This window comes from Bufo gargarizans, chromosome 3, assembly GCF_014858855.1.
Source record: "Bufo gargarizans isolate SCDJY-AF-19 chromosome 3, ASM1485885v1, whole genome shotgun sequence".
Classification (NCBI taxonomy): domain Eukaryota; kingdom Metazoa; phylum Chordata; class Amphibia; order Anura; family Bufonidae; genus Bufo; species Bufo gargarizans.
Genome location: NC_058082.1, coordinates 295,185,405 through 295,204,749, shown reverse-complemented (window position 1 = coordinate 295,204,749; position 19,345 = coordinate 295,185,405). Strand labels below are relative to the sequence as shown.

The 19,345-nt window shown below is 45.1% G+C and overlaps 1 protein-coding gene across 2 annotated transcripts; it reads right to left on the bottom strand.

Annotated features, from left to right (window-relative positions):
• Positions 1-119: 119 nt before the first annotated feature.
• KHDRBS1 (KH RNA binding domain containing, signal transduction associated 1) lies at positions 120-18,579 on the bottom strand. Of its 2 annotated transcripts, none has more exons than XM_044286614.1 (9): positions 18,357-18,579; positions 6,667-6,794; positions 5,408-5,524; positions 5,172-5,318; positions 4,248-4,387; positions 2,682-2,877; positions 1,933-2,000; positions 1,305-1,363; positions 120-696 (listed from the first exon to the last, which is right to left on the bottom strand). In XM_044286614.1, the coding sequence occupies exons 1-9, from the start codon at positions 18,448-18,450 to the stop codon at positions 602-604; spliced, it is 1,044 nt and encodes a 347-aa protein (XP_044142549.1). In that variant the 5' UTR covers positions 18,451-18,579; the 3' UTR covers positions 120-601. The 2 variants fall into 2 exon arrangements, with proteins under 2 accessions (XP_044142549.1, XP_044142550.1); XM_044286615.1 differs by having other exon boundaries at positions 4,248-4,363; positions 18,357-18,578.
• Positions 18,580-19,345: the final 766 nt, after the last annotated feature.

Genomic DNA, 19,345 nt, shown 5'->3' with positions numbered 1-19,345 from the left:
AGAATTCATAAGGCTTGGCTACATCGGTCAAAGCCAGAACGCATGACTTAAATTATTAATTTTTAAAAAGCTAACACCCTATTTGAGTACAAGTGAATTAAGACAATACTAACAAGAGATTTGTCCATAAGGTTTAATAACATAAAGTGGAGAATAATTACAAAGTCAACTGCTAGGATTTTTTTTTTTAAACAGCAAACATTACAGCTAATGACTGTTTAGCTCAAATAAAAAAAATGGAATATTGAAATGCAGCTTAGTTCAGGACAGAGTCTACAGCTAACACTAAAGTTCTTGTTAGAAACCTTCAAACAAAGTCACTTTGCATACTACTATTTAACTCAATTTACATGAAAAGCATTTACGGTTGAAAGTTTTTTTTTTTTTGGTTTTGTATTTTGTTAACAACGAAAATAAAATGGGTATTTTGTGTTCACCAGTTTTAAAAGCGGTCCTACGAGGGACAGGTCAGGTTAGATTCAGGGAGTATGGATGGGAGAGGAAAGGAGTCACAGAGCACAGAGATTTACTTGTGTTGTGGGATAAGGTACAGGAAGTCCTTGGACACAAGATATCAGTAATTAGTAGAGGCGTAGCAATCTTAGAAGCGTCTGTATGGGTGGTCTCTGTAGCTACTGCCTTTAGGTGCTGATGGTACTTTCAAAGAGGGCCGAGCACCATTCCAATTGTCTTGTCCTACAACAAAAACACAAGGTACAAAATATGGTATAAGCTTATGAAGATTTATAGAGTACACCATTTCAAAACCTGTTCATCAAAATCTAGAATTACACACCAAAAATATCAGTCCCCAAACAGGGAGGGGGGAGAGTCCCAACCTTCACCTCAGGGGCTGGATGATTGATGGGTAATAAAAATGCTAACATTTACAAAACTCAGGCTTATGCTCTGGTTTAGAATACTGCATCTAACAGACTTATTCCAGCATGACCTACTATTGCCAATTAAACGGGTTGTCCTATTCAAAGAATTGGATACACAGTATAGAGGATAAGTATCTGATTGGCAAGGGATTGACCACTGGGGTCCCACCCAAAACATGAGAATAGTGACTTTAAATCAAGCGGCAGTCATGCATGAAAGTACAAGCTCAGGGCTACCTCTGGCAGTTCCACAGAGTTGAATGGAGCAGCACATACATGACTGCCATTCCATTCATGTGAGGAGCACAGGCTAGTGACAGGTGGGGGCTCTGGCAGTCACTCCAGCCAGACACTAATTTACTGTAATGTGACAATGCCTATGTTTGGAAAGACCTGTTTGAAACACAGGAGAACACTTACCATAACTTTCATACGCTTCTGGCCCCTCTCCATGCCCATAGTCATAGTACTCTGTATCTCTAAACACAAAAAGACATTTCACATTCATTTCTTGATTTTGCTAAGAAATCCTACAGCAGTACTTCAAAAACTCCACTCTGGCATACCGTTTACCTCCATTTCCCCCCCAAATGATAAGCTTGAAAGGAAACACATGTAGACTTCATAAATACTCTGATAATTGGATCTGACCAGAAGTCTACAGGGGCATTTTGTATTCGGTAAGAATTTTAGCAAGGGCATGATCCTTTACATCACATGGATGCATTAACCAATGATGCTGTACTCATAACTAGCCACTAGTAGGACTCATACTAGACACTACATCAGGGTCTTAAAGAGTGGGATACTAGACAAACCCACCTCTAAAAGTCTGGCTTTGTTACACAAGCAGATTTTTTTTTGGAAAGTTGATTTGACCAACCAAGTATCAGGCTAAAGAACACAATGAAGTGTGAGAAAACTGACACTACAGCAGAAATTCTGTATTAAGACTACTTAAACTTTAGTTCACAGCCTTTACAGTTAAAAATATAATCAGTAATACTCCCTGAAAAACCCATCTACTAATCATGCATCATTGGCTTACCCTGGACTTTGACTGTAGTAACTCTCATAAGCTTCGTAGCTTTGCTCTGCATATGGATCATCATAGCCCTGCAAATGGAAAATAAGACTTTATGTCCATTCACACGTCCGTAGTGTATTGCAGATCCACAATACACCCGGCCGGCAGTCCCATAGAACTGCTTATTCTTGTCCACAATTATGGACAAGAATAGGACATGTTCTATTTTTTCTGGAGCCGCATACCGGAAGTTCCATTCCTGTCCCATAGAGAATGAATGGGTCTGTACCCGTTCCAGATAACTGCGGAACGGGTGCGAACACATTCTATGGACGTGTGAATGGACCCTTAGACAAAATAGTACAAAACACCAATAACCACTTCAACAGCACCTGGACCAAGTAAAGGAATAGACAGACCACAAATCCACTTTTGTACCGAGATAAGTCTTAGGGCCAGATTTATCATGACACTGACAGCTCACTCCACTTTAACATATGGCGAAAGTCAGATTTATGATCGGCCCTTGAAGACTAATAAATGTGGTTTGACAGTAGCAGTTTCATTTACATAAGAAAACATGCCCACTTTCAGAAAACCGGCAAGCATAGTGCAGAGCAGAAAAAAGTTGCAAATTTGTGCACAGTTTTAGCGTTTAAGTTATTCTGACCTGAGCTAATGATAAATCTGGCCCTTAGTTTAATAGGTTTCTCAGAACATAATCCATGCAAAGTAACCTACAATGAGTGACCGCTTAATCATCTACTTACATATTCATCATAGGCTTCAGCTGCAGGTGGTGGCAGAGAAATCCTTTGAATTGAAGCAGCCCGAGCCCTTGCAGAAGGTGCTCCTCTCGATGCAGATGCTGGTGCAACACTTCGGCTAACACTGGCACCACGTGAAAGAGATCCTCTTCCTGGGGCTCCCCTTGGAACAAGCGGACGTATAGCTCCAGCCCTGCCTCTAAAAAGGACAAAAAAAAAACATATATATATTTATATATGCACTATGACATTACTTCAAAGTAGCTCACAGGCTGGAGTGCTTTGGCTTTAACCCTCTAATAACATACAGAAAATCCCAGCTGAGTTACTCCGACATGCCCGCAGCAGCCAGGATCAGAAATTACAGTAACCTGGGCCATTAAAGGGGTTGTCAGAGTATGTAACTAACCAGGCAAATGAAAGGACTTTACAACTGACTAAGGGTCTATTTACACATCCATAGAATAGGTCCGCAATTTGTGGAACAGGTGCTGACCCATTCATTCTCTATGGGGCAGGAATGAATGGGGACAGCTGTCCGCACTCGCATTTCTGGAGCGCGCCCCTAAACGTCCAGTCTGCGGGTATGGAAAAGAAAGCATTTCCTATTGTTGTCCACAATTGGATAGGCAGTTCTATGGGGGTGCAGGCCGGGTGTATTGCGGATCCCCAATACACTATGGACGTGTGAATGGACCCTTTATCTCCAGTTGCTGGTTTCTCAGATTTCACTGAGGGTCACATAACCCGTTATGTCACCTTCTCTCAATGCTCTGATGTTTCGTGCAAAGCCTAAGATCAGATCGAGTCTGTACACTGGCCATGCCCCCTGGGTCTCCCTCCCACTGGATACTTCAGGCAAGATTAACTCCTTCAGGAGCACAGACGAGGGCTGAAGGCTTTACCGAGTAGCTGCAGGCAGTGAGGAGACAAATGCTGAGCACAGGAGCTCACATACTAGAGGAGTTCTGCACAGGTAGGGAGAAGATCCCGTGTGTATCAGCAGTGTCATTGTACAGCTGGGACTTGTAGTTCTACACATACAACATGCTGCCGAGTCTCCTAGCAGGCACACTTGTCACTCAGGGCAGACTTATTTACTGCCTTTGCAGAGCAGTGGGAGGGGCAGAGATTGTTGTTACTGCAGGTAAACAGAGCCAGAAGAGAACTGGGGAAATGAGGAAAAATAAAAATTTATACCAAAAACTTGCTTAGCTCAATTAGATATTGCTGCCCATCAGATTTAGGCGAACTGCACACAGCCGTGAACAGTCTGTCGGCCTGGATTCCCGCTTACAGCAGGAGCACATGGAGTCACTGGTTGCTATGACGCTGTGCGCTTCATGCTGCCGCACTACAGTAATACACTGTCAGCAGGAATCCAGGTTGGCATTCTTAGGACCCGTTTTTTTTCCCACATATCTTTTGTTGTCCTCTGTCCCAAGTCCTCATTGTCCTGAGGGAAATCAGCCTCTAAACCTCCAAATAAAGCTGTCTGAACCTACCCTAAAAACCCAAAACCTGCTTCAGACCATACCACAAATAGATGGTATATACAATATACATTACCTTGATGCTGGAGCTGATGCAGTTGGGACTCCTCTACCACGACCTGGACCAACTCTTCCTCCACGGGCTGTCTCTGGCGGGGCTCCATTCAGATAGGACAACTCCAAAAACTGCTCCTGACAAATATCATCCATCATATCCTGTGAGTAATGTGAACATATACATGGGGTTTTGACAATTAAAATACGGTACTTTTAAGAAAAAGGACAAATCAGCAAGCACGCCCAGAGCTGTACTAGTCATTATAGAGGTATTCCCACCTAAAACATTTTTGGCATAGCCACAGGATGTGTCAAACGTCTGAAAAAGTGATGGACCTGCACCTCCCTTCACAACAAGAGTGATTGGACCCCCATACCCTGTCAGAGAACGAATGAGGTGTCCATGCATGTGCACATCTCTCCCCATTTACATTTCTGGCAGCATACTTGCTTGGCCAGAACTGTAAATGGAGATAGTAGGAAAAACCCCAGCTCAGAAGATAGGTGCAAGTCCAGCAACTATCAGATCTTTATGGCATATCCACAGGATATAGGTGGGAATACCTGCTCCAGTGTAGGAAAACTGTAGTTCAGACAGTGGGATTGCTAGCTTTGCAATGAATACTTCTGCTTGGGAAAGTTGTGACACACCAGCACAAGCATTAAGGCAAAAGGATTGTTCAAGCAACTGTCCTATATACTTAACAGTACCCATCAAAAAAGGTCAAAAACCACCTCATTCACAAAACGTCCGATATTATACAGTACATAAAATGCATGGAGGAGAGGAAAGCAGCAGCTCTCTGGTGTCAGACAGCGAGCATCAGAGAGCATCAAGAAAAGCCTGCTCACTACATTACTGAAGGACAGTAAGGATCAGATCAAACTGGTTGTCAGACAACAGTCAGGGTCAAACAGAACGTCAGTATGAACATCTACTTACCGGTACCAAGAACTTCTTAACTTCCTCCATGGCATGCGCCATGCGAGTATAAGCCTCACAAGGTGGACCAAAAACTTCAATGAAAACATGAAGGTCCATGTTTAAGTGATTGTATTTTGGGTCTCCACCTTTTCGCAGTTCCTCCTCCTTAAAAATAAATTAAATTACATTTCAGGTACTGTACCAGAGTAATTACTGATCACAGACAGCAGGTACCGGAACACATGGAAACGTACCTTGGCCTTATCCCTCATTGAACCTTTCCCCAGTACAGAAATTTTCGCTCCAGTTTCTTCCTGCAGCCTCTTGATGGTATTGCCTTGTGGACCCAATATCTTTCCGACAAAGTTAAACTAGGAACAGAAATACAAAGCAAAAAAAAGGATTTTAGTAAGGAACCAAAACAAAATAATCCATTTATATTGCCGCTTCAGTAGAAAAGACTAAAATGTGAGTTTGTGTAGAATAAAAAGATCAATAAAGTAAGGCTCGGCATCAGATCAGGAGATCCCACATACTGATCTGTAACGGAGTTATCGTCAACTGAGCATTTCCCTTAACCATGTGTAAGTGGTTCTTGTCTGACAAATACAGGAGGCCCCGAGTGAAGTCTCCCCATGGTGTCCTTAAAGCACAAACTCCGTTAGTGTCCATAGCCGGCACCCCCATAGAACTGCCTATTCTTGCGCGCAATTGCAGACAAGAATAACGTTTTTTTGCGGAGCCGCGGCCCGGAAGCTTGGGCCGAGCTCCGGAAATGCTGAGAGCACATAGTGTGCTACATAGTGTGCTCTCCAGAACTCTTCATTCCCCATAGAGAATGAATGGGTCCGCACCCGTTCCTGATATTGCGGAACGGATGCAGATGTGTGAATGGACCCTTAAAGAGTAAGCCAATAGCATCTCAAAGAGATCACATGCGGTTTGTGGGGGCTTGCTGCCCACTACAAGCAAGTAAGCAGAATCTTCTACACAGTGCCTGGACTTTGGTCTTGTGAAAGGTTAGGGGAGCCTGTCACGTGTAGCCACTTGCATGGTATGTAAATGGAACGCTTTACAGAAATCATTGATGTCCTGGTGGTAACCGTACATATTCTTGAATAACCTCTGCAGGTTACACGATTACGTGTTCTCTACCAGTTTAAGGCGTAAAACAAGTACACTTTGATTTTCTGTATGGCGGGGAATGTAGAAAAATAACCTTCAATTAGTCAACAGCGCAAATGAGCAAAGAATGTACAATGTACAGATCAGCCAACAGAGGAGCTGTTGTGAAGGCCCATGATAGACCCTCTCCAATATCAATAGATAGAACGTAGGCAGCTAAGATGAAGCATGTACCTTCGAGAGAAATGGGAGTGGACAACGTGGACCTGCTCTTGACTACTAGCAGCCCCCCTTAATGAGTGTACAGGAAGTTGCTGTAAATATGTATGCGAAGTGAAATGCTTTACGTCATCTGTAACCCAGCAAAATGCAAGTCTCCACATCTCACCCTAGGGTACAGTTTCACTGGAATCAAAATGCGCTCCTTCAGTTTCATGTTCTTGTGAGAAAATAAGTCCAAATATGTGTCCTCTTCATCCTTTCTGGGTTCGCCTCCTTTCTTTAGTCTTTCAATTTCTGCAAGTAAAAAGGAACCAATTAAGCTGACACTACTGGACATACGGTAACAATGCAGATAGGACTTAAAAAGCGGCCAACCCCTTTAACTTACTACTGATGTCCCGTCCTCTTTTCAATGTTACATTCATTTTCATGCCCTGATTCTCAGTGATGTAAAAGATATATATGCCAAATTGCAAGAAGATTGGATAATATTTAGCGGTTGCACACTTTGCTCAGTTTTGTAAAAGTAGCAAAAAAAATGATTTTTTCAATGTTACTTTTATTAGACAAACTAGCAATCAAACTTAAAATATTAGAACTGGACACTAAGGGCTCCTTCACACTTGCGGCAGGACAGATACGTCCATCCACTGTTTCGCCGAGCTGATGCTCCGTCCCTATTGACTATAATGCGGACGGGAGCTGAGCTCCGGCGCAGCACAGGAAAGCCACCGGACTAAAAAGTCCTGCATGTCCTACTTTAGTCCAGCGGCTTTCGCCATGCTGCGCCGGAGGTCAGCCCCCAACCCCATTATAGTCAATGGAGACGAAGCGGCGGTCCGGCAAAAGGATGGATTTGACAGGGAGACCAGCCTGCCGGATCCGTCCTGCCGCAACTGTGAAGGAGCCCTAAGATTAATAGGTAGTATTATAGGCAAAACCTGTGTTCTATTAATTAACTTTGAACGATGCAATCCCTTGTTAGCTTTTCTGTGATGCTCGACTACTCAAGAATTGTTAAAATTTTATCAGAGCAATTCCTCTTTCTGCGGCATCATTGACCACCTTAAAAAGGTACCTGTCACCTGGATTTTGGGTATAGAGCTGCGGACATGGGTTGCCGGATGGCCGCTAGTACATCCACAATACCCAGCCCCCATAGCTGTGTGCTTTTATTGTGTCAAAAACACTGATAGATATGCAAATTAACCTGAGATGAGTCCTGTCCCTGACTCCTCTCACATACAGGACTCATCTCAGGTTAATTTGCATATGTATCAAATCTTTTTTACACAATAAAAGCAAGGCCTTTTTCTTCTGATTTAGGGGGTGGGTGATGAGCAGTACCTTCCCTTCATTATTAACCTGCACACCATCTACACTGCAGCAGTGACCAGGTGTAATTACAATCACTTCTATGGGACGACTCGTTCATTTGAAAATGAATGGTATGGCTTGTGATTACCTGCTTGCCGTCAACATCACAGCGGTGAGTAGGTGTAAACAATGAGGGGAGCGCAACCTTCTCTTCAAACAGCCGATTGGTGGGAGTGCCAGGTGGGACTCCTACCGATCCAAAATTGATGCCCTATCTTAAAGTCTCAGAAAACCCCTTTAATTAAAAGGAGTTTTCCAGGTTCAGCCAGGCAGCCTCCCCCTGACCATAGCATTGGAGTAGTTCATGCTCTGATGCTCTGGTTTACAATAACACTGCCAAGCAGAGCCTGCCGCCCAGCAGTGTGTATGGTGACGTCACCGGCTCTGATGGGTGAGCTTTAGCGCTGCCCTAGCCGTTTTACAGGCTAGGGCAGCACTAAAGCCAGTCCATGAGTGCCAGTGACGTCAACATACACACTGCTAAGCGGAAGGCTCTGCCTGGCAGCCCTGTAGGAGAGCCCGTTCCGTCACCAGAACTCCACAAAATCCCTTTGCCCTGCGCGATTCAGCACAGGGCAGAGCATTGCAGCATGAAATGCTCAGATGCTCTTGTCAGGGGGGCTGCCTGGGTGAAAGTCTGGGTATGTCCGGGTTCAGCTCTGAACCCGGACAACCCCTTTAATGGAGTTTGGAGATAACACTAGAAGTTAGAAAATCAGCCTACACTCACCCTTTACACTCGCGTGTTCTGTGGGGGAGGAAGACTAGTATAGGCTATTCAGCGGCATCACCAATGTTTATGATTAACCCCTTTAAAAAGGAGTCTCACCACATTTTGACATTCTAGACCGCTTACATAGCGCTGTAGCACAACTGTAGATGATTCAAATGGTACCTTTGTTGTGTTCTTGTGAAGTTCACCCAAGGCAAAAACTGAGATATAAGCAAAAGAGGCAGAGTAGCCTGGCCTCCAACGAAGTGAACGCTGCCCCTGGGCACTTGCGAGCCCTCATTTACATACAAAGTCAGTTTTTGCCTCGGATAAACTTCACAAGAACACAACAAAAGTACCATTTGAATCATCTACACAGTTATGCTACAGCGCTATGTAAGCGGCCCATGTCAAAATGTGGTGACAGACTTCCTTTAAAAAATAAGTTTATAACCACCCTACAATGTTCTCCAATGGCAATTGCAGAAAAATAGAGTAATTGCAAAAAAAAAAAAAAATTTTTTTTTTAATATACCATAACCAACAAAAATTGATTCCTTTCAAAATGTAAACTGACAAGGTACCTGCATATGAAAAGCAATTCAGGGAACGATCAATGCTATGTCCATCTAAAGTCAGTACATTTCTCAGCTTTAAAGAGGACCTTTCATCAGCCTAGCTCTAGTCTAATTATCGTACCTTAGAGCTGCGCCAACTGATGCCATGGCACTTTCTTCTACAGCACCCCAACCCCCCGGTTCGTCTTTTGATGGCCCCATATATTTATGCGCCTTGTATTATACTAGATGGAGATATGCATTTTCCCTGGTTGTGAGCACATCCAATCACAGCGCCCCGCTCATAACCAGGCAGAACGAGCTCAAGTTCTCACGAGAACTTGATTGTGTAAACATCCTTGAGCTCATTGTCACTGGCTAAGAGCGGGGTGCTCCGATTGGATGCGCTCACAGCCAGGGGTCCTGTAGATAGAAAATAAAAAGTGCCATGGCATCAGTGGGGGCCGTCCTATAAAGGTATGATAATTAGACTAGAGCTAGCATGATGGAAAATCATCCAAGTCTAAATAAAATGGATAGCAGACGCAAACCAGAAAATGCCACACTCCCCCAAACAAAAAACAGTCACTTCATTTTGTATCTGTAATGACCACAGAAATATATCGGGGACACATAGTATGAAGAAATAACCCCATAATATCTCAACACGGCAGGGAACAATGGCACCAAGAGTAACCCAGTATAGAGAATTCATTATGCAAGACTGGCAGACGTGACTAATTGAAGATTGAGCGTTATAAAAGCCTATACCAACATGTTGAATTCTATGCAAACAATTCCTCACTAACCCAACATAGTCCACACAGTCCTGAGAAAGCAGTATGACGCAGTCACTCACACCCAAGTGTACCCACACCACGGCAACTAGAAAACCAGTCCACGGATGAGGTTCTGCATGTGGTGGCTGATCTCCATCCCTACAGAACAGGTCCAAGATCCTGCACGGTGCGGTGCTTTTGCAGGTAGTTTGTTTTTTGTCCCCCCACACTAATTTGTTTTTTGGGGTAAAAATGCCAACTCCAAATGTTAGCTAAAGGTCTCTGGAAAATATGAAACAGGACATACAAGTGCGTCTAAAAAGCCAGAGCCAAGTTCATGCATATGTAGACCCCAATAGAGGGAACGTATCACCTATACACAGTATTTTTATGTAACCATTTTTTTCCTGAAGCCGCCAGAGGAATCTGCAAGTGGCGTGCACCCATCTGCACACTGGTCCAGTCAAGAGGGCTAGCTGCTGGCCAAACAAGCGTTCAGAACAGTTAGAATGGCTCATTTTGTTCTCAGCACTAACAGATAGAGGTTACTTTGAGTGACGAAATAACTGCCTGCAATGCTGAGGACTCAATAGTCATCTCAAAAATACAATTTGCTAAGGGAGTGTATGAGGATGTGGATTGTGTAGAGCAAGCACAAGTAAATCAATGGCAGTCTCCAAAATGGTCACTAGCTGTGAACACGTCCTCCCACACGCCGGCAGACAAAGAGCAGCTGCTGAGGAAGGGAGGGGGTTTCTCATTGAGGCTCCATGGGCCTTCCACACAGAACACGGCGCTGCGAGCACAGCAGGCACACACTAGGAGATCTGGGCTGGCAGGAGCAGATGTCAGAACTAACAGCGCACATCTTAGACACGGCATGCAAGGACAAGGCTACAAATATTGATCCAATCAGAAACAGATGCGATTAAACAGACACTGCCTCCATTAAAAAGCTCAGTAGCAGCTCTGTCTCATGCGGCACAGCCAGCATAGAATCCCAGTTCCCCCTAGGAGGAGAGGAGACCGACTACAGACCACCTCTCCATGGCTGGTGATCACCGCTACAATGCGGCCAACAGAGCCGCTACAAGTCACCATCACAACTGTCTATACAAACCATGGATTTGATATGTGTCAAAAGGGGCGCTTCCACCACAGATCCTCTGCCCACAGGAAGGAGAGACTCCAAAGGTGGCACTTGGCACAACCATGCACCACTGCAGCAGCCTTACCAGCCAGAGGATTATAGCAGTTTAAGGCTACATTCACACGTCAGTATTTTTCTATAATCCAAATTTCGGTCCGTTTTTTGTGGATCCGTTGTTCCTGAAAATGTTTCCGTATGTCATCCGTTTTTTGCGGATCCGCAAAAAACAAACATGTATACATTTCAATAATCAAATAAAGTTGTTTGGATTTCTTTGAAAAAAAAAAAATGAAAAATTTTGTTATGTGTTTCCAGGAACGGATTCTGCAAAAAACGGATGACATACGGAATGACATCCGAATGTCTTCCGTTTTTTGCGGATCCATTGACTTTGTATTGTACCAGGATCCAAATTTTGCGGAAAAGAATAGGACATGTTTTATATTTAAACACATTTTGCTGTCCGATTTTTTTCCCAGGACCCATTGAAAATGAATGGGTCCAGATCTGTTCCGCAAAAAACGGAACAGATCAGGAAAGAAAAAACGGATGTGTGAATGGACCCTAAACTGAATGTCTAGTATGACCCATTTAAACTTAATTCAAAGTGATTTTATTTTACATTTCTAACGTCACCGTCTAGATTTAGATTCTTAAAATTCTACAATGTTCTGATTCTAGGGAAAAAGAGGTTTTGTCCAGCTTGTGGTAATCCAAAAAGGCTTTATTCAATATTCAATAAAATCCAGGTGCAAAAATGCAGAGTCTACATGTTTCTGGCGCAATTCAATCTCAGCCCTTACTCGTGACTTGTTAAGGGACCAAAAGTAATGGGACAATTGGCTTCTCAGCTGTTCCATGGCCAGGTGGGTGTTATTCCCTCATTATACCAATTACAATGAGCAGATAAAAGGTCCAGAGTTCATTTCACGTGTGCTATTTGCATTTGGAATCTGTTGCTGTCAACTCTCAAGATGAGATCCAAAGAGCTGTCACTATCAGTGAAGCAAGCCATCATTAGGCTGAAAAAATCCATCAGAGAGATAGCAAAAACATTAGGCGTGGCCAAAACAACTGTTTGGAACATTCTTAAAAAGAAGGAACGCACCGGTGAGCTCAGCAACACCAAAAGACCCGGAAGACCACGGAAAACCACTGTGGTGGATGACCGAAGAATTCTTTCCCTGGTGAAGAAAACACCCTTCACAGCAGTTGGCCAGATCAAGAACACTCCAGGAGGTAGGAATAATCCAGCTTCATCTTCAATGTAGCAGCTTTATTGATAAACTTAGTGCATTAAAAACCGTACAGACAGTCCATGTCAACGTGTTTCGGATCCCCTTAATGCTGATCCTTAATCATGACTCAATGATCAGCATTAAGGGGATCCGAAACACATTGACATGGACTGTCTGTATGGTTTTTAATGCACTAAGTTTATCAATAAAGCTGCTACGTTGAAGATGAAGCTGGATTATTCCTTTTTTCTCTGTCCGGTTCCTGACAGCAATCCGTGCTTTCATGAGCATTTGCAAACAGGTGAGCACACCCAACTCTTATTTAGGCTACTTTCACATTAGCGTTCGGGGCTCCGCTTGCGAGTTCCGTTTGAAGGCTCTCACAAGCGGCCCCGAACGGATCCCAATGCATTTTGAGTGGATGCAGATCTGCTCAGAATGCATCAGTCTGGCATAGTTTGGCCTCCGCTCCGCAGGCAGAAACCCGAACCCTGGTGTCCGCCTGGCAGTGCGTAGCTAAACGGATCCGTCCAGACTTACAATGCAAGTCAATGGGGATGGATCTGTTTGAAGTTGACACAATATGGCTCAATTTCAAACAGATCCGTCCCCCATTGACTTTTCAATGTAAAGTCTGGACGGATCCGTCTGGCTAACTTTCACACTTAGAAATTTTTCTGAAATATAAGCAGACGGATCCGTTCTGAACGGATCCAATCGTCTGCATTATAGGAGCGAATCAGTCTGTGCAGACACCAGATGGATCTGCTACGAACGCAAGTGTGAAAGTAGCCTTACGTGGACTCTCCAGGAGGTAGGTGTATGTGTGTCAAAGTCAACAATCAAGAGAAGATTTCACCAGAGTGAATACAGAGGGTTCACCACATGGTGTAAACCATCGGGGAGCCTCAAAAACCAGGAAGGCCAGATTAGAGTTTGCCTAATGACATCTAAAAAAGCCTTCCAAGTTCTGGAACAACATCCTATGGACAGATGAGACCAAGATCAACTTGTACCAGAGTGATGGGAAGAGAAGAGTATGGAAAAGGAAAGGAACTGCTCATGATCCTAAGCATACCACCTCATCAGTGAAGCATGGTGGTGGTAGTGCCATGGCGTGGGCATGTATGGCTGCCAATGGAACTGGTTCTCTTGTATTTATTGATGATGTGACTGCTGACAAAAGCAGCAGGATGAATTCTAAAGTGTTTTAGGCAATATTATCTGCCCATATGCAGCCAAATGCTTCAGAACTCACTGGATGGCTGAAGACAAAACTGAAGGGAAAATGCCCCAAGAACAAGCAGGAACTGAAGACAGTTGCAGTAGAGGCCTGGCAGAGCATCACCAGGGATGAAACCCAGCGTCTGGTGATGACTATGCGTTCCAGACTTCAGGCTGTAATTGACTACAAAGGATTTGCAACCAAGTATTAAAAAGTGAAAGTTTGATTTATGATCATTATTCTGTCCCATTACTTTTGGTCCCTTCACAAGTGGGAGGCACATATGCAAACTGTTGTAATTCCTACACCGTTCACCTGATTTGGATGTAAATATCCTCAAATTAAAGCTGACGGTCTGCAGTTAAAGCGCATCTTGTTTGTTTCATTTCAAATCCATTGTGGTGGTGTATAGGGCCAAAAATGTTAGAATTGTGTCCATGTCCCAATATTTATGGACCTGGCTATATCCAAAAACATTGCCTGCGCTTAGTCATAGATTAAGTGCATCCTCCAGCAGCATTAAACGCTGGTCTGATAAATTCCCTCCTTGATTTGGGCACACCTCACCCTGTTCAGCTCCTTTTAGCAGCATTATTTTGAGCAAATACTCCTCAGTAAATGGGAACAGATAAAGTACAGAAAATAAATAAAAACGTAAAAGACAAATCTTTATGTTGTCTTTCTCAGCATACATGCTACTTTCACACTTGCGTTCGAGCGGATCCGTTCTGAACGGATCCGCTCATTAATGCAGACGGTGGCTCCGTTCAGAAGGGATCCGTCCGCATTATAACTTAGAAAAATTTTCTAAGTGTGAAAGTAGCCTGAGCGGATCCGGTCAGACTTTACATTGAAAGTCAATGGGGGACGGATCCGCTTGAAGATTGAGCCATATGGTGTCATCTTCAAGCGGATCCGTCCCCATTGACTTCCATTATAAGTCGGAACGGATCCGCTCGCCTCCGCACGGCCAGGCGGACACCCGAACGCTGCTTGCAGCGTTCAGGTGTCCGCTCACTGAGTGGAGCGGAGGCTGAGCGCTGGCAGGCGGATGCATTCTCAGTGGATCGGCTGCGTTCAGGGCCGCTTGTGAGCCCCTTCAAACGGAGCTCACGAGCGGACACCTGAACGCAGGTGTGAAAGTAGCCTTACTGTATTTTGGGTCCACATGCAACTTTTTTGCAGATTGCTCATGGACCCATTCATTTCTATGGGTCAGGAAGATAGACTCAAGTCATGAGCTTGTCAGCATCCGTGTGCCTGTCCACCAAATCACACAATGCGTACTAATCTCATCCGTTTTGCATAATATAGCCATTTCTATAATGGGAACTGGGAAAAATGCGGTTTCCATATCTACATTCAGTGGATCCGTGGTTTGATTTGTTTGTGTGCCTTGGATGCAACCAGCATAGAACCCCATACATGAGCCTGCTGCCCTTCAGACCTACAGGGCCATCTACATACATTAGGAGAAACCTTTGCTATAGGGAATAGAAATCGCATTGAAATGGTAATTAAAAGACATGCAGCGCAAGTCACCATGCTGCAGACATTATGTAGACCGTGGAGGAGAGTGGCCCCATCCTGTGAAATCAATGAAGGACCACAATGTAACGCTTCTTCCAGAGGCCAGGACTGGGATTGTCCTAATGGCCCAACATTCCCCATGTGCTAATATTCTTCTAGTTCAGCCATAACCGCAAAATGACTGGGAAACAGCCGCCTCCACCTGCGTGTTCTACCGCCCAAAAACTACTGGAATACAGTGATGCAGAAGCCCACTGCCCGAGTCAGGCAGCCATAATAATCCATGTGATCAATGACCAACAGACCCATAAACTAACTACATATAAGGACACCCATGACCTGTCCCCCTCCTCACACGTCTGATCTTTCCAGATGGAGGTCCTGCAGGACCTCCTCCATTGTCTCAATCTACAAGACTTCAGGTACTCTCTGGGACTCACTACCCCACCACCTGCAATAGGCATGCTGCCACCACACCCTCCAGATGAGCATCCTTTACCCCCACCTACTGTCTTCTTCCCTTGTAGATTGTAAGCTCTTAGGCCAAATGCACAGGGCTGTGAGCGGTCCGTGGTAACACAGCCTGGATTCCTGCCGAGAGCAGGAGCACACGGCGTCATTGGTTGCTATGACGCAGTGCGCTTCATGTCGCCGCTGCACTACAGTAATACATTCGTACGACCAGGATTTGCCTTTTTTTCGATACTAGGCTTCGCTATTGCGCAGTCTAGTATCGGAACAACGAGCACACTGCTCTCATATGTAGAGCTCTGTTCTCCGGTGACTTTGTTATAGTAGGAGGAGACTGCCCTTGTACTCCTGGGCATCTCCTTCTCCCAAGCTGTAGCACTGGCCAATCGCAGCGCAGAGCTCACAGCCTGGGAGAAGGAGACGCCCAGGAGAACAAGGGCAGTCCCCGCCCAGTAGAACCAAGTCCCTGAAGATACCGCAGGAGAATGGAACAGCACCCAGGGCTAATAGTAAGTGCAGTGAGATACCTGGGAGCCGCTCTACATATCATGATACTTAGGTCAAAATTTTTTGCCATCTTAATACAAATCCTGGAGGCTGGTGATGGCGGGGAGCTGCAATTAGTTGCAGTTAACCACTCAGATGCTGCACCTTCCTCCTGTATTAAATGTTAATTATATTAGTGCCGCAGTGCCCCCACCCCCTCATTGGTGGCAGCTTCTGATCAGAGCCCCAGCAAGGTAATCCTGGGGCTCTGATCAGTTACCATGAAGCCCTGGCTACCATGGTGAGCTCCCTGCTGCTGTGTGTACTATGCACAGGGCAGCAGGGACAGTGTGAGGTCCTATTCACCCTAATAGAGCTCTATTAGGGCGAATAGGACACGGGATAAAAAGATCCCAGGTTCTGGCCCCTAAAGGGGAAAATAGTTAAAAAAAATTATCGCGACGTCTGAAAAGTCCAAAATTATATATATATATTTATTTTTACACACACACACACACTATGCGGTGAGCATACAGATTTTTTTTTTAATGCGCGAGTCGAATTTTTTTTGGTCACCTTGTCCCCCACAAAAATAGGATCGGACTGTTCTATTAAGAGTTGGACGTTCCATAAAATGTGGAATGCATGCAGCTTTTTTGGTGTTTTTTTCATGTGGTATAGAGTATCGCAATATTTTTTTTTTAGGGTATCGAACCCAAATCAAAATGTATTAAGGGGAAAATGCCAGTGTGTCTTTGGGGCGAATGCTGCCATCCTTACATCGCAGGTTGCGATGCACCAGTGGGGAGGGGCTGGAGGAAACTCATGGCGGGGCCCGGTGCAGTCATTGTACTCTTACACCGGGCCCCGCACACACATGTATTCAGAAATAAACTGTAGCCAATCCATATTTAAACTACAAGGTAGCGCAATCCACGTACCTTAGTACTCACTATTGAACACCCATACTTGCAGGCCACTAACTTCCTCACGGCACATGCTCCGTCCACTTTATTAATCAAGCAGGCGGAGCATCCGCTGTGAGGGAGTGTGAATGGACCGCCTGCCTGCAAGTACTAAGGTACGCGGATTGCGCTACCTTGTAGTTTAAATATGGATTGCCTACAGTTTACATCTGAATACGTGCGTGCAGGGCCCAGTGCAAGAGTAAAGTGACCGCAGCGATTTTAACACCAGTTGCCGGCCCCCACTTGTATAAGGGTTACTATTTACTGTACACAGGGACACTTATGGGGGTTACCTGTGGATAACACATATATAGAACAAGATGCCCCATAACAGTGCCACCCACAGACCACCATTAGTTCAAAGATTTTTATATAATTTTTATATTTTATTCCCCCCCCCAAAAAAATGGAGAAAAAAAACTTAACTTGGCAGAACCGCAATCAAAACTAAATGGGAGTGCCAGCAGCTATAGGTGCGATTCACCAACCAAATATATAAAATAAAAACTACTCCCCAGCACAAAAAATAATGTGCATAATTTATTCCACCAGATGCAACCTGGATCCAAAGTGATGAAGTATAAAAACTTGCAGTCACTGATGTGGACAGACATCTACCGTGAATAAAAGTTATTACTTTGTTATTTTGGAACACTGCTGATTTCCTCAATATATATATATATATATATATATATATATAGACCCTACACCGAGGACCTGTGCTGCTTTCTTCATAGACAGAAATCCTAGCAGTGACCCTTGAAGCTCAGTCACATAAAACCCTCCGTGTACAACCGGCTGTTACCACCAGGGGGAGATCGCGGGGCTTTCCCTTTCTCCTACAGCAATCCACAGTGGCACGGTCCTGAGGAGCCAGTCACGTGACCCACCCCGGTTTACACAAAGCACTCACATACAGGCCTGCACTGGGGGAGGGGAACGCGCGCTCAGGCATTGGGGGGCTCCATATCCACTCCAGTGGGTCACACTGATGGCAGAGCAGATAAGGCCTACATCCTCCAATAGTAATTGGACCACTAAAAGCTTGAGAACCTGGGCCCCATGGGGACAGCATGATGCTGATGCCTGCAGCGCTGCGGAATACGCCAGCGATATATACGAGCGTAGAATAAAAACACATACATAAAAAAAATAAACCCTGCTAGAGATAAAGGGTTAATTGAGCCGGGCTATCGCCTCATGGGTCGGGGGACCATGGACACCGCGGCCCTCTGATAACACTGCCTGCCCAGCCCTCAGGACCGCGCCTCCCGCCACCACACCCCTTCCTCGCCGCGCACCGCCATGTCCTCCCCAATACGTGTTTCCCGCCCGCCCGCCACATCCTCCCAGGCGTACTAACCGCTCGCAAGCAGGCTCATGGCGTGTGTGAACGACGGGTCCAGGCTGTCCTTCTCCGCCATCAGCTCCGGCAGGTACTTGGTTTCGGACTCCATCGTGTTCTTCTGACCGACCAAACACGTAACTTCAGCCGAATGTAATTCTAAGTCCGAACGTGCAGCTCCGTCTCCGCAGATAAAAGCAACGAGGATGACCCGCCCTGCGGAAGTGACGTCAAGAACCGCCTAGGACCTGGGTGGGAGGACTTAATTCAATTCACAGAGAGCGAGCTTCCCAGGCTCAAGGATGGGCGCCATTTTGGGGAGGCCATTTGTGCCCGCTGTTGTGCATTTTATATGCACCTGGTCTCCTTCTATGCTGACTGCAAAAGAGACATTTATAAATACCAGAACTTTACGCCATTTACCCCCTCGCCTAAACGGATAATTCCGGTCCTGGCGATGGCCACTGCTAGGGACGTCATACCACGCGGTAACGCATTGTTCGAAGCTAGGGAGGCCTTCTCCAATAAAACCCCATTACACGACGTGTCCTATTAATAAAATAACGCTACTGACAAGTCTGTATACACACGGGACGGTAACCTGTGTGCAGACTGGGAAGGTCAATGCAGTGGATGGCACATACACCAGCAAAATGGAGACGTGCACACCATCAGCCTGAGGGATAGTTCATACTTCATAGTAGTGGATGCATTTCTGTTTATTTGGCTGCAGATGACTAGAGCCGTCACAGTGAATTTACTCTAGGCCTTGTGCACACCACCGTATCCGTGTTGCCTTTTTTTATTTATTTTTTTATGCACCCATTGACTATAGTGGGACCGTGGTCTGCATTTTGTGGCTGGCCCCACCCTGAGGGCTCTTTGACACGAGTGAGTCACATAGCATTATATTGATTTATGATGCTATGTAACCCTTAGGGCTGTTTCACACGAGCGGATGCCGTGCGTGACATCCACTCCGTGAATGACAGCCAAGACCCTATGCG